We start from the raw sequence: 12630 nt of genomic DNA, 5'->3' as shown, positions 1-12630 counted from the left end.
GTTTTTTTAGTTGCATGACCTTAAATCTTTTTAGTTTTTAATTGAGAGTATTAGTTATTCAATTATAATTATTATTGATAATCTGATATTTTTTATAACTCATTTATATAGATTTTTTATTTAATATATTGAGCTAAGTTCTAACTATTCTAAAAGAAAAGTGATACATATTCAATGGTTTCTTCTTTCAAACAAAAATGCAACCTACAAACTAGGCATTAATCTTGGAAGAAGGAAGATAACCTTGATCAGAGCTACACATGCTTTCTCCGATTTATCAACTCTTGCATCAATTTTTCAATACCATTATATGAAGATCCTCCCTTCTCGATAGCTCTCCTTGCATTTTTCCCAAGAATCTTTGCCCTCCTCCTTCTCTCATCTGCCTCCTCTCCTTCCCCCATCAAATTCCTTATTGCAGCCTCTATTCTAGAGGTCTCGAGAATTGGCCTGGTCTCTGGATTAAAATCATACACTTTGGACCCCACTTCTTGTGAGACCTCGTTCCCTTACTGTTCCTCTCTGATTTGAATTTTCCTCTCAGGATCGTCCGGGACGATTTTAGATCGTCCAGGCCGATCGGCACTGTAGAAAATATCGGCCTGAGAATAGTTCTGGGAACCGTCCAGGACGATTTTTCTGGTCTGATCGTCCCGGGTTATAGGTATTAGGTGACCTGCTGGGCTTTGTAAAGCTCATTATATGTGGTTGATATTTTCAGGTCAGGGCAAGGGAGCAGAAGATAGGAATTGACCCAGATCTTCAGATTTTTGTCTTTTGATTGATTTTGATTCTTTTGTACTCAGGATAGATTTCAGTACTGGTGATTGTAGTGTAGTTCCTAAGTATTGTACATGACTTTTGAGATATGAATCGAATTGTATATTGATGTTTTAAATTTTATAGATGTTTGATAGACTGGTTAATTGAAGGTTTTAGATAACTCTGGTAAATTGTTTGAGTAATTGATTGACATTCTTTCCAAGTTTGATCTTGGGGCATCACACTTCTACCCCAACCTTCAAAATATCCACCAAAAACTTCTCATTATAAAATTGTTCAGCATATAAAGGCCATGTGACCATCGGCAAGCCAGCACAAATCCCCTCCAAACTAGAATTTCACCCACAATGAGTCACAAATGCCCCAACTGCAATATGATTCAATATCAATAGTTGTGGAGCCCATTCTCTTGTCACCATCCCCCTCCCTTTAATTCTCTCCTCATACCCCTCTGGAACCCAATCATTGTCCCCATTTCGCACAGCCCAAATAAATGAATGCTTTGACGCTTCAAGCCCAAGCGCCATTTCTCTCAATTGAGACACAGAGAAAAGGCCCCCACTACCAAAGCACATGTACACGACCGAGCCCTTTGGTTTTTTATCAAGCCATTTTAAGCACGCATAATCAATGATTGTCTGCTCCCCACCCCTTGGTAACGTATAGATCACCTCACGGTTACAAAGCAAAATAGGGCCAACATTCCACACGCTTCTACCCATCACCTCACGATGGTGATCAACATACTCTGGCTCCAACTCATAGAAGCTATTCATCACTATCCCATAGCTTGGCTCCAACTCCAGTATCTCTTTATGCATCATTCCGAAGGACGAAGGTGAGGTTCTCACACCCCTCGGGGAGGCCGAATTCTAAGGAGGGAAAGGGGATGATGTGGAGATGGACAGAGTCATCGATAGTTGGGCGGATGATGGCGGCATTGAAAGGGTTGTAAGGATTGTGATGCGAGCACCAAAGGTTACAAACAGCTTAGCCATGTCCACCAAGGGGAGCATGTGACCCTGCGCCAAGAAAGGGAAGAAAAGCACGTGGAGATCATTAGCTTTGGAGCCCATGGCTGGAAAGCTAGATCCTGTTGGAAGGGATGAAGTGGAGTGATCAGAGACTCGTTTTATATAGGAAAATGATGAAGGTTGCGACTAAGGGATCGGAGAAGAAGCACTGTTCTTCGATTGCTATATTTCTCTATTCGTCATCGCTAATGACTATGGAAGTCGCTAAGGAACTCGTTTTAACATTTTTATCATAATTTTAAATATTTTATTTTATAAATAGAATATTCTGATAAAATTTTTTTGATAAAACAACAAAGGAATCACATCTATGAAAGCAATTTTATTAAACAAAGCATCGTTCTCATATGAAAGACCTCACAAAGAAAAGAGAGAGCCTTTCACTACTTTAGTGGCTCTAATTTTCAAAGGTTTGTTGATTGAAAAGCACTTTAAATAGTAAAGGGCGTCACTGTCTTTATTTGGTTGTGGGATTTAAGGTTAAGATTTTGTTTGAGAAAGCTTTAAAATTGCTTTTTAAAATAATTTTTTGTACAAAAAATTCTTGAAACGAAAAAATAGTGGCTAAAAGCTATCCCAAGAGAAGCCTAAATCAAATCAAATCAAAATTTTTATTAATTAATTAATCAAATTAAATTTTTGATTTTAATTAATTTCCAAAATTTTAGACTTTATTTTGAAATCCATAAATATTGATTATAAATTTTATAATCATCTTAAAATCAATTAAAAAATATCTCCGAATAAGATAACACAATTATCACAAATTAAAATTTTGTTTGGAATAAAGGTTGAAATAATTAAGAATAAATATTGTCTACTTAAATAAAAGATTTCACTTTTTCTTTAAATTGCCTCTACTAAGAAATTCATTTGATCAAGGTGAATCTCGAGATATAACTAGATTGAAAATTTTTTAAATTAAATTTAGAACTCCGATTTTAGCAAAATTAAAGTCGAATTGAATGTCTCAATCACCAAAATTGATCTCCAGTATCAAATAAGTCCAGATCAATCAGTTGAAGTATAGCTGACACCTTTATAATATTAATTATAGGATCAAACATTCTCTAAATTTTACATGCTTATAATTAAATTGATTAATTTGGCCATCATCCCATATAGATGGTCAGGAGAAGTAGAAGAAGAAGAGTAGTTATTCGTATTGGGGGAGATTAAGGCTTCGTTTGGGACGATTTTTTTTATTAACGGAGTTTTAAAAAGTCGTCCCAAACGAAGCCTAAATATAACAAAGCTTCAAATGTGTCTTAAGTTTCTCCTGAGAGAAGGGATGGATTTGTCCCCCATGTTGATTATTATATTGTTTAAGATGAGTTTTAGCTATAATTGAACTTTAAGGCTAAAGATAAGATGCAGATATAAGCATGGATTCTAATTGGCCTCAATGTGAGTGGTCATGAAGATTGCACTTCAATTCTATTGTACCAAATAGATAGTAATAATATGTGAAGAAACATGACCAAAGAGATTGTGAATCTTGCCATCAATGCTTATATATCTCAATGTCTTTCTATCTTCTAGGATTTCCCCATGCATGGAGCAAAGCATAATAAAGAAGCATTTAGGAGTTTAAGCAGATGCTGAGCTAGAATAGCACAATTGCCATGACTAATGTTTTTCTCGAGCAAGATGGCCTCAAGTTGTAACAGCCCAAATTTTTAACTAACAAAATATTGTCCGCTTTAGCAAAACGGCCTCACCGTTTTTTCATGTTGGTGTAACTTCTCAGGAGGTCACCCATCCTTGGATTTCTCTGAGATGAGCACGCTTTACTATAAAGTTTCTTAATGAAATTTCAATCCTTACACAAAAAGGCACCTTGATGTTTAAATGTTTAGCTTAATTTTACTTAAGGGGTTTCGCAATCTTCTTAGCTTAAGTAACTAACGTCTTCGTTAGTATCCCTATCCCAGAGTCATCCACCGGGCAAATAAAATTCAAATATTTTTTTCGTGGAAAGCAACTTTTTATAACCAAATCCTTAGTTAATGTGTATGTAATAATTTCATTAACTTATATTTTTAATATTATAATGGAAAAAAGTTTTTTTATTCATATGGGGCTTATTAATATTTTATATTCCTTGTGAGAGAAGCAACAGTAAGATTGTTTATACTAATGAAGGAGTAGGATCATTTCTTATGAATATAATGGCCTGTATATGACATAGAAAGAAAATTGATGAACACAAGTCTCCTTGGCCTATTGGTTGAGAGCTTAGGCTTCTAACTAAGAGGTCCAGGGTTCGAGTCAATGTGTATGCATTGTGTGTGTGAGTTTGCCTTAAATGACCTAAATGTCCCAAAAAAAAAATTTGATGACTTATATTTTTTTTTTAACGAGCAGATGACATGTATATGATGTAAGAGTAGACGACATTTTGTTTGAGAAATGTTAGTTTTTTTTTTTTTCAAGACATTAAGACTTCATTTGGGATGACTTTTTTACTGCTTCTTAAAACTATTTTATAATACAAAATATAATTTTTTTGAAATAGAATACTGCTTTAAAAAGCAATAAAAAAGCTGTCCCAATGAAGCCTAAATATTTTTAGTTTTTGATTGGGACTATTAGCTCTTCAATTAAAATTATTGGTAATCTTGTATTTTTTGTGACTTATTTATATAGAATTTTTTTATTTAATATATTGAGCTAAGTTTATGATCTTTTCAAAAGAAAAGTAAAACTTATTCCAAACAAAATTGATATATACAAAACTAGGAGAAAAGCTTGAACTACGCTACACGTGCTTCCTCCAATTTATCAACTCTTGCATCAATTTCTCTATCTCATTATGCGATGACCCTCCCTTACCAATAGCTTTCCTCGCCTTTTCCCCAACTCCTTGGCCCCCCTCTCCTCCCCCCATCAAATTCCTCACTGCAACCTCTACTACAATAGCCTCTAGAATCGGCCTTATCTTTGGATTAAAATCATACACTTTTGATCGAACTCCCACCCCAACCTTCAATACATCCACCAAAAGCTTCTCATTATAAAAATGTTCAGCATATAAAGGTCATGTGATCATCGACAACCCCGCACAAATCCCCTCAAAACTAGAATTCCACCCACAATGAGGCACAAATCTCCTAATTGCCATATGCATGATTCAATATCAATAGTTTGTGATCAAATTGAGCATCTCGACAAGTGTAACATGACTAAACCTTATAGCTCTAATTGCAAAATAAGGAAACATTTTTAAGGAATTGAGGATGTCCCCCATGTTCTATATTTATTTATTTATTTATGTCTTTCTATCTTTCAAGCAATTATTTATGTGTTTTGTGGTACCTTTATTTTTTTACTCCCTTACAGGTTGCCTGGGTGGTTATTTTTTTGAAAGGACAATAATGAATGCTGATTATTCAGCAACCCCTTGGACGGTCGATTGGCAACCAAGGGTTTTTGTTCTGGCCAGACCCGCTCGTGAACAGACTCAATTCGTGTATTGGCAGAACAGCCTGAGTCCTTATTGGCTTCTCAGCCATTCTGTTTTTGCTTATGTTATGTAATTTCGTTTTCTTTTAGAACTCCTTATCTCCTTTTTTGAGATTTGAAGTTATAATTTCTGTTATTTTCTTTACTTGTAATCTTTTTGTTATATGGAAGGGCTCTGCCCCAAAATTTCCCAAAAAAAAAAAACATAAAATGTTATTATTATTATTATTCATATGGACTTATTAATATTTTTTTATTCCTTATGACAAAAGAAGCTTGATGACCTGTACATAACATGATAGAGGAAGGATTATTTTTTGTGATTATGATGACCTATATGTGACATGAGAAAGCAAGATGATGACTTCTACTTTTATTTTACATGAGAAAGTAAACTGAGGACATGTATATAATTAAAGAGTTGTAGACTTTTTGCTTGAGAAATGTTAGTTTTTTTAGTTGCATGACCTTAAATCTTTTTTAGTTTTTAATTGAGAGTATTAGTTATTCAATTATAATTATGATTGATAATCTTTTTTTTTTATAACTCGTTGAGCTAAGTTCTAACCATTCCAAAAGAAAATTAAAACATATTCAATGGTTTCTTGTTTCAAACAAAATTGCAGCATACAAAACTAGGCATTAATGTTGGAAGAATGAAGATAACCTTGATCTAAGCTACACATGCTTTCTCTGATTTATCAACTCTTGCATCAATTTTTCAATCTCATTATACGAAGATCCTCCCTTCTCGATAGCTCTCCTTGCATTTTCCCCTAGAATCTTTGCCCTCCTCCTCCTCTCAACTGCCTCCTCCCCTTCCCCCATCAAATTTCGAACTGCCGCCTCTATTATAGAGGCCTCAATAATTGGCCTGGTCTCTGGATTAAAATCAAACACTTTGGACCCCACTTCTACCCCAACCTTCAAAACCTCCACCAAAAGCTTCTCATTATAAAACTGTTCAGCACCTAAAGGCCATGTGATCATCGGCAACCCTGCACAAATCCCCTCCAAACTAGAATTCCACCCACAATGAGTCACAAATCCCCCAACTGCAATATGATTCAATATCAATAGTTGTGGAGCCCATCCTCTTATCACCATCCCCCTCCCTTTAATTCTCTCATCATACCCCTCTGGAAACCAATTATTTTTCCCATTCTGTACGACCCAAATAAATGAATGATTTGATGCTTCAAGACCGAGTGCCATTTCTTTCAATTGAGCCACTGAGAAAAGGCCCTTACTACCAAAGCATATGTACACGACCGAGCCCCTTGATTTTTTGTCGAGCCATTTTAAGCACTCACTAGCTAATGTTGGTTGCTCCCCACCCCTTGCTGACTTATATGTCACATTTTGGTTGCAGAGCGAAACAGGGCCAATATTCCACACCCTTCTACCCATCACCTCACGATGGTGATCAGCATACTCCGACTCCAACTCATAGAAGCTATTCATCACCGTGCCATAGCTCTTTGGCTCCACCTCATTTATCTCTTTAAATATCTCCAGCATGAACTCCATGGGTGTTCCTGCTAATTTATTTAAGTCTAAGGCTTGAGTTTTTAACAACTCTATACGATGGGGGAGGCCAGGAAGGACAAAGGACTCAGCTTCACCCACTAGTGGGCGGCACCGCTCGTAAGCATCCATGATGCAGAGTGAAAAGTTGCTGATGCCTTGGAAGACAAGTCGTGGAATACCTCTTGCGGCGGCAACATGATATGTCCACGGCAAGAACATATCTGTGACAACGCAATCAGGTATGAGATCTCTAAGCACAGCATCAAAAGGGTGATAAAGCGAGGCAACAGCTTTGAAGAAATTTTTGCGCAAGTCAAGCGAAAGGGGAAAGTCGTTGTCCTCGCACCCATCGGGGAGGCCGAATTCGGCGTAGGGAATGGAGATGATGTGGAGATGGACAGAGTCATCTATGGTGGGGCGGATTATTGAGGCGTTGACATCGGTAGTAAGGAAGGTGATGCGGGCACCTCGAGATGCAAAGATGTTAGCCATGTCGACCAAGGGGAGCAGGTGGCTCTGCATCATGAAAGGGAAGAAGAGCATGTGGAGATCATTAGCTTTGGAGCCCATGGCAGAAAAGCTAGAACCTGTTTGGAAGGGATGAAGTGCAGTGATCAAAGACTCATTTTATATACTAAGATGATGAAGATTGCAAGTGGCAATGGAGAAGCACTGTACTTCAATTATTAGCGAGTAACCCAAAAGCAAAATAATATTATATTTCTCTGATTTCTAGAAAGCTATTCGTCATGGCTGATGCTCGGATTGCTATGGACAGATTGCGAACCACATGCTTGGCCGGCCACAGGCTTTGAATGTGGAACCTTTTGCTCAGTTGCATTTATTTTATAATGTTAGTTGGTTGGATGTCAATTCAGATTAGTGGGTCCAGTTCAGATCTAATTCAAAATATACTTAGATTTGAATTCCATCAATTTATCATATAGGTTAAAATATTTAACCTAAGGGACTACTTGGCAACAAGTGGGATTAACCTTTGGTGTGATTAGTAAATCTTGTAAATTTGGATTTAGTATGTCAAATTTTAAATCCTGCTAAATCCTAAGAAACGATTTGATAACATATTTTAAGATTTGTGGCATTTAGGGACTGAAATGTTAAGAAGATAGTTATGAATTCAAGATAATTACGTACAACATAATAAATTCAAATTGAATTCATATTATATAACTGAATAATCAATAAAGAGTAAATGACAAACTAATATTGATCAAAACACAGATGAATTGCTAATTAAGAGCACGCTTCAATTTTCAAGTGGAATTGATATATCTTGAATGGGAGATAAATTTTGTCACGGCGATCGATTTCTTGGACTTGCTATCTTAAATTAAAAAAAATCAAGAAATCATTACAAAATATAATATTGTTTGAAATATTTACTATACAAATGAAAATTCTTATCCGAGCATTCCATAAATCAATGGCAATGTCGTGTATTATAGCTTCACCTTGAATTCTTGAACTCGTGCTTATAATTCACAAAGTATTTTTAGGAGCTATACAATTTTTTGCTTAGCAAATTCTTCGATCAAGATCAAACCCACTACTACTTTACAATACTTCAGTTTGAGTAGCATGGTGACCATCAAAAAAATTTGCTTAACAACATGATCACATGAGTTCATCTCATAATAATCAACTTGCATTTCTACAACCTACGACGACATAAGCACGATTATTGATGATGTGACGTTGTCATTTACCGACCAGCATTACTTTGAAAAAATCGATTAATAAATCATTTAAACACAAAACAAGAATGGATATTTATAGAACAAGAAAGAATGGGATGTGTGTATCTTTACAAGAACACATTGCTCGCGACTGCTACCGTAAGGAACACAAAAGCAACAAAGATTGAATATTCACAAAACGAAAAGGAAAAACCAGGAGGCATGCTTCATTACAACAACAATGTGGACCTCCGAAAGAACACCGTGCGAACGGGTCAATTGGAAGGGACAGATTGGATCGTGCATACGACTAACCATTGAGGATAGAGGATGTCGCCAACACACCCCGATGGGTAGTAATATACATGACCTAATCACGGGTTTCCCCCACCCGATGCAAGAGCTCGAGTGGGGTTTAGTAGATGTGGGGCCAAGTTTCCCACGGGCGCAAGCCCCAGTGGTTAATTACATCCCAGGTCGGAGCCCGAGAAAACTCTCGATTAATGATCGTACATTATCCTTCCCAAAAGTGGGATTGGCACTGGGGTGAAGACTAGGAAGTCCTACTCAGAAGAAAGAAAGGTCTCAAAGAGGATCAATCAACATGCGTGGCTCATATCAGCATTCGGAGGCTCTAGGGCACTAGAGAGAAACTGGGAAAAAAAAATCAAGCACTCAATCACATGCGTGAGAGAAGAGATGAAGGTGGCGTCATCCTGTGACGTGGATAAGTAGGATTTATATTCCCTGAAAGGAAGGGACTTACCTACTATTTAAGGCATATTACGAGACCGAATGTAGTAGCCTCGAATCCTAAATCTAGGTTGGGCTTAGTGTTCTACGAAACACTAAGACCCGTGTCCTAGCCAATGCAATGCAAAACCTGGACTTATCCCGGCCTGGATTGGGGGAGTCAGCTAACCATCTAATCGCTTCAAAACCATGCTATCAAGTCAATTATGAAAGATGGGTAGGAAGTACAGTTCTTTGGAAATAGGACCAACATCTAGAGGATTTCTCAAGTGGTCCAGGACTTATGTGGGTCAGATGCTCCTAGCTAATGCAATTAAATTTTATTTAGTTAGTTACTAATGCAATGCATGCTAGTTGAAATATCAGCTCATGAATGCCATAGAATTTTAAAAACAGGCTTATAGAAAATAATTTTTTAAAAAGACTGGATCTCCCTAGGTCCAACACTTCATCCTCATAAGCCAGATTATCCGGACTCTACCCGCAGGCAGGGAGATGTCTTATAACAAGGAAAGAAGAATGCAATAATATGCATTCGACCCCGGACGATTCCGACAATTCCCTAGGTTCGTTAAGTTTCTATGTTATTTAAACTTAGAATTTTAAAGATTAGTTATGAGTAGAAGAGTTTTTATAGTGCTTAAAGAGACTAACGAAAATCCAGGCGAAAATAAAATCGGCATGCAAAAAAGAAACCTAGAAAAAGCAGGTAATTCTACTGCGCAATCAGGTAAACACATCAATATAAATCCAGAATAATCAACTAAATGGCCATATGCAAATTTCCCTTATTACAACCCAGAGTATGCAAAAAAGTAAAGTGGACGGGCACCACTACCAACAACCCGGATTTCTAAGCCTATGACAGACGCCAACAACTTTGAGTGGAATATTGGGTCTTCAATCTTCAGTGTTTTTAGTCTTCTGGGTATCTTCTCCTTGGACTCCTTGGATCACTCCTCCTTGAACTCCTTGGATCCGTCGTGGCTTGAATATCCAAACGAATAGACAATTCTCCCTTTTAGGGAGTATTGCCTTTTCTCTTTGGATATCTAAAGCCATCCAACTCGGTCTTCCAAATGGAAGAAGACGCTCCTCTTTAGGGATGTCTTCTTCTTTTGAAATCCGAGTTGGATAAGAATATCCCAACTCGAAGTTGTTTTCACAACTCTTAACAGATTATTATAAATATTACATTCAAATGAAAAGTATAAAAGAAATCTAAAGAACCTGTAGGGTTATCCTAATAAAACTCCCAAGCAGTTATATATGGAAATGAAAATAACTCAAATCATTGACCATGTGCCAAGCCATACTCTTAATTATGAGGGCTAAGTAGCTCCACCTATAGCAGTTATAATTATTTAATGATTTTTGCCCTCATTATATCAGGGGGGCTGAGCAAGCACCTGCATAAGACAATATTAGAAATTATAACGGTGCCCCCCCCCCCCCCCTTTTTTAGCATGAGCATGGCCACCTGGACGGAAGAACAGTATATATATATAAATATGACGTTCCTAACCTAGGGGTAAATCTAACGCTCATCACATCATCCACAGAATGCAGAAAAAGTAAGCAAACAGGCCAATCATTTTCAAACAGCATATAATGAAAGCCACGGAAAGCTCCGGCACACATCAGAAAAATAAAACCCAGCGGCCTAACCTAGATCTAGAAGTGGTGCCCTAGCAAATAATTCTATGTGTGTAAGGCTGGTGTGGTTTGGATAGGTCCTAAGCAGGGTAGTTAGTTAAAATTGCCTATAATTCGGATTTGTTATAAGCTAGAAAAGGAATTTTTAATTGAAATTCAAATATTAATGGATTATGGTCCATTTTAGTTAATTTAATTTGTTGATCACTTTTAAGAGCTTATGATACTGATATTTAAAGTTCAAGTGATATTAAACAATTTTAGAAAGTCTCGGGTCCTTCTAAGAACTAGACTAAGGGTCCAAAAAATCACTATGGAAAATTGATAAGGTTTAGGTCTTCTAACACCTTAAGAAAATACTAGACCTTAATATGAGTAGTTAGACAGGTAGTAGGATGAAATTGGTGTTTTCTAGGCAAAGTTATGAATTTTCTAAGTTTCGGGATCTAAATGAACTACAGTTGACCAAAAAAATGACTTTCTAATCTAAGCCATTTTTTAGAAACCTAAGATTTTTAATAAATACCATATCCTAATTGGAGTCTAATTCAAGTGGGTTTGCCTAATTTGGAATTTTCTACAATTAGTTATGAATTTTTTAAATTCAAGGTATTTATGGGATTTTTCTAAATTTCCTAATAAAAGTGGTGTTTTTATTGTTTTAATTCAAATCAGCTCCAACCTGATTGGAATCACCCCCAAAGGTCAGTAATAACCAGACAAAGTGTTCCCAAGTGTTTGGAGAAAATTTAGGATTTTTGATAAATTTAAATGAATTATTAGAGGCAAAAAGGTAATTTCCATCTATGGTCAAATTAAGGGTCAACCTAGAGTCAAACTAGGGAGCCCTATTTATCTAAGGTCAAGGGTCAGATTCTAGTCAGTTTGAGGTATTATGAGTAATTTTCTGACCTAAAATATATTTATTGTAATTTTTGGAAGGTCTAGGAGTCTTATTTAAGAGATTAATTAGGATGGTTAATTAAGGGGTCTAACTAGCCCTAAAAATTCCTAGAAAATTCTGGGAGGTTTATGATATCTCTAAGTTCAAATTTTTAGGTTTTCATGTCAATCTGGGGTCTATCCTAGCCCCTAAAAAATTTTTAAGTTTGTTAGACGAGTCCTTAATTTTTGTCCTTAAGGTGTTACTACGTTATATGGGTTTAAATAGAGTTTTACACTAACCCTCAAGGTAATAATGCATGGGAAATATATAAAAGTAGTAAACACTCCATGTCCTTAGATCTATAAGAACCTAAACTGAGTGCTCGTGGTGCAACCTACACATGCGATCTACGACGAACAAAAAGTAAGTACGAATAATGAAGGGATTAGTAAATGATTGGAATTCAATCACCCACTATTCCACTCCCCCATGATTGCTTTTCATTCATAGAAGCTATGTTTAAAATTTCATGAAATAGCGAGTCTCCCAAAATTAAATTAATTTAGTAATATCGTAAATAATTAAAAATAAATATATATTGAAAGAAAATAAATAAAATTTTATGAAAATAAATATAATTCAAAATAGTTCCATTCATAGGTATTTGGGAGACCCACTGACCACCCAATCAAAGTTTCAAAATAATGTTTTAATTTCAAAATAATTAGGGTAATTAATTATTTAAATAGGGTTAAAATAGTCACATAGGGATGAGTGACAGAAATCTGTCAGAAAAGTGAAAATCAGTGATTGAAAATAATCTTAA

The 12630-nt window shown here is 36.1% G+C and overlaps 2 protein-coding genes across 2 annotated transcripts; both read right to left on the bottom strand.

The window, feature by feature from the left end:
• Positions 1-254: 254 nt before the first annotated feature.
• Positions 255-1859, bottom strand: LOC110095976 (UDP-glycosyltransferase 73B4-like). The gene is given in 4 exon segments (XM_028694812.1): positions 255-500; positions 1014-1599; positions 1637-1733; positions 1736-1859. Coding segments are annotated over 4 exon segments (1053 nt in total).
• A 4009-nt stretch (positions 1860-5868) lies between these two features.
• Positions 5869-7677, bottom strand: LOC110095988 (scopoletin glucosyltransferase-like). The gene has a single exon (XM_020821730.2). It carries the CDS (start codon positions 7380-7382, stop codon positions 5961-5963), a length of 1422 nt encoding a protein of 473 aa, XP_020677389.1. The 5' UTR covers positions 7383-7677; the 3' UTR covers positions 5869-5960.
• Positions 7678-12630: the final 4953 nt, after the last annotated feature.

The sequence above is a fragment of the Dendrobium catenatum genome, unplaced genomic scaffold, assembly GCF_001605985.2.
Source record: "Dendrobium catenatum unplaced genomic scaffold, ASM160598v2 fragScaff_scaffold_574, whole genome shotgun sequence".
Classification (NCBI taxonomy): Eukaryota; Viridiplantae; Streptophyta; class Magnoliopsida; order Asparagales; family Orchidaceae; genus Dendrobium; species Dendrobium catenatum.
The sequence above is the reverse complement of the archived record's forward strand: the minus strand, read 5'-3'. Positions and strand labels throughout refer to the sequence as shown.

Coding starts and splice junctions, on each gene's coding strand:
- LOC110095988 (XM_020821730.2), bottom strand. CDS start 7,382: ATGGGCTCCAAAGCTAATGATCTCCACATGCTCTTCTTCCCTTTCATG.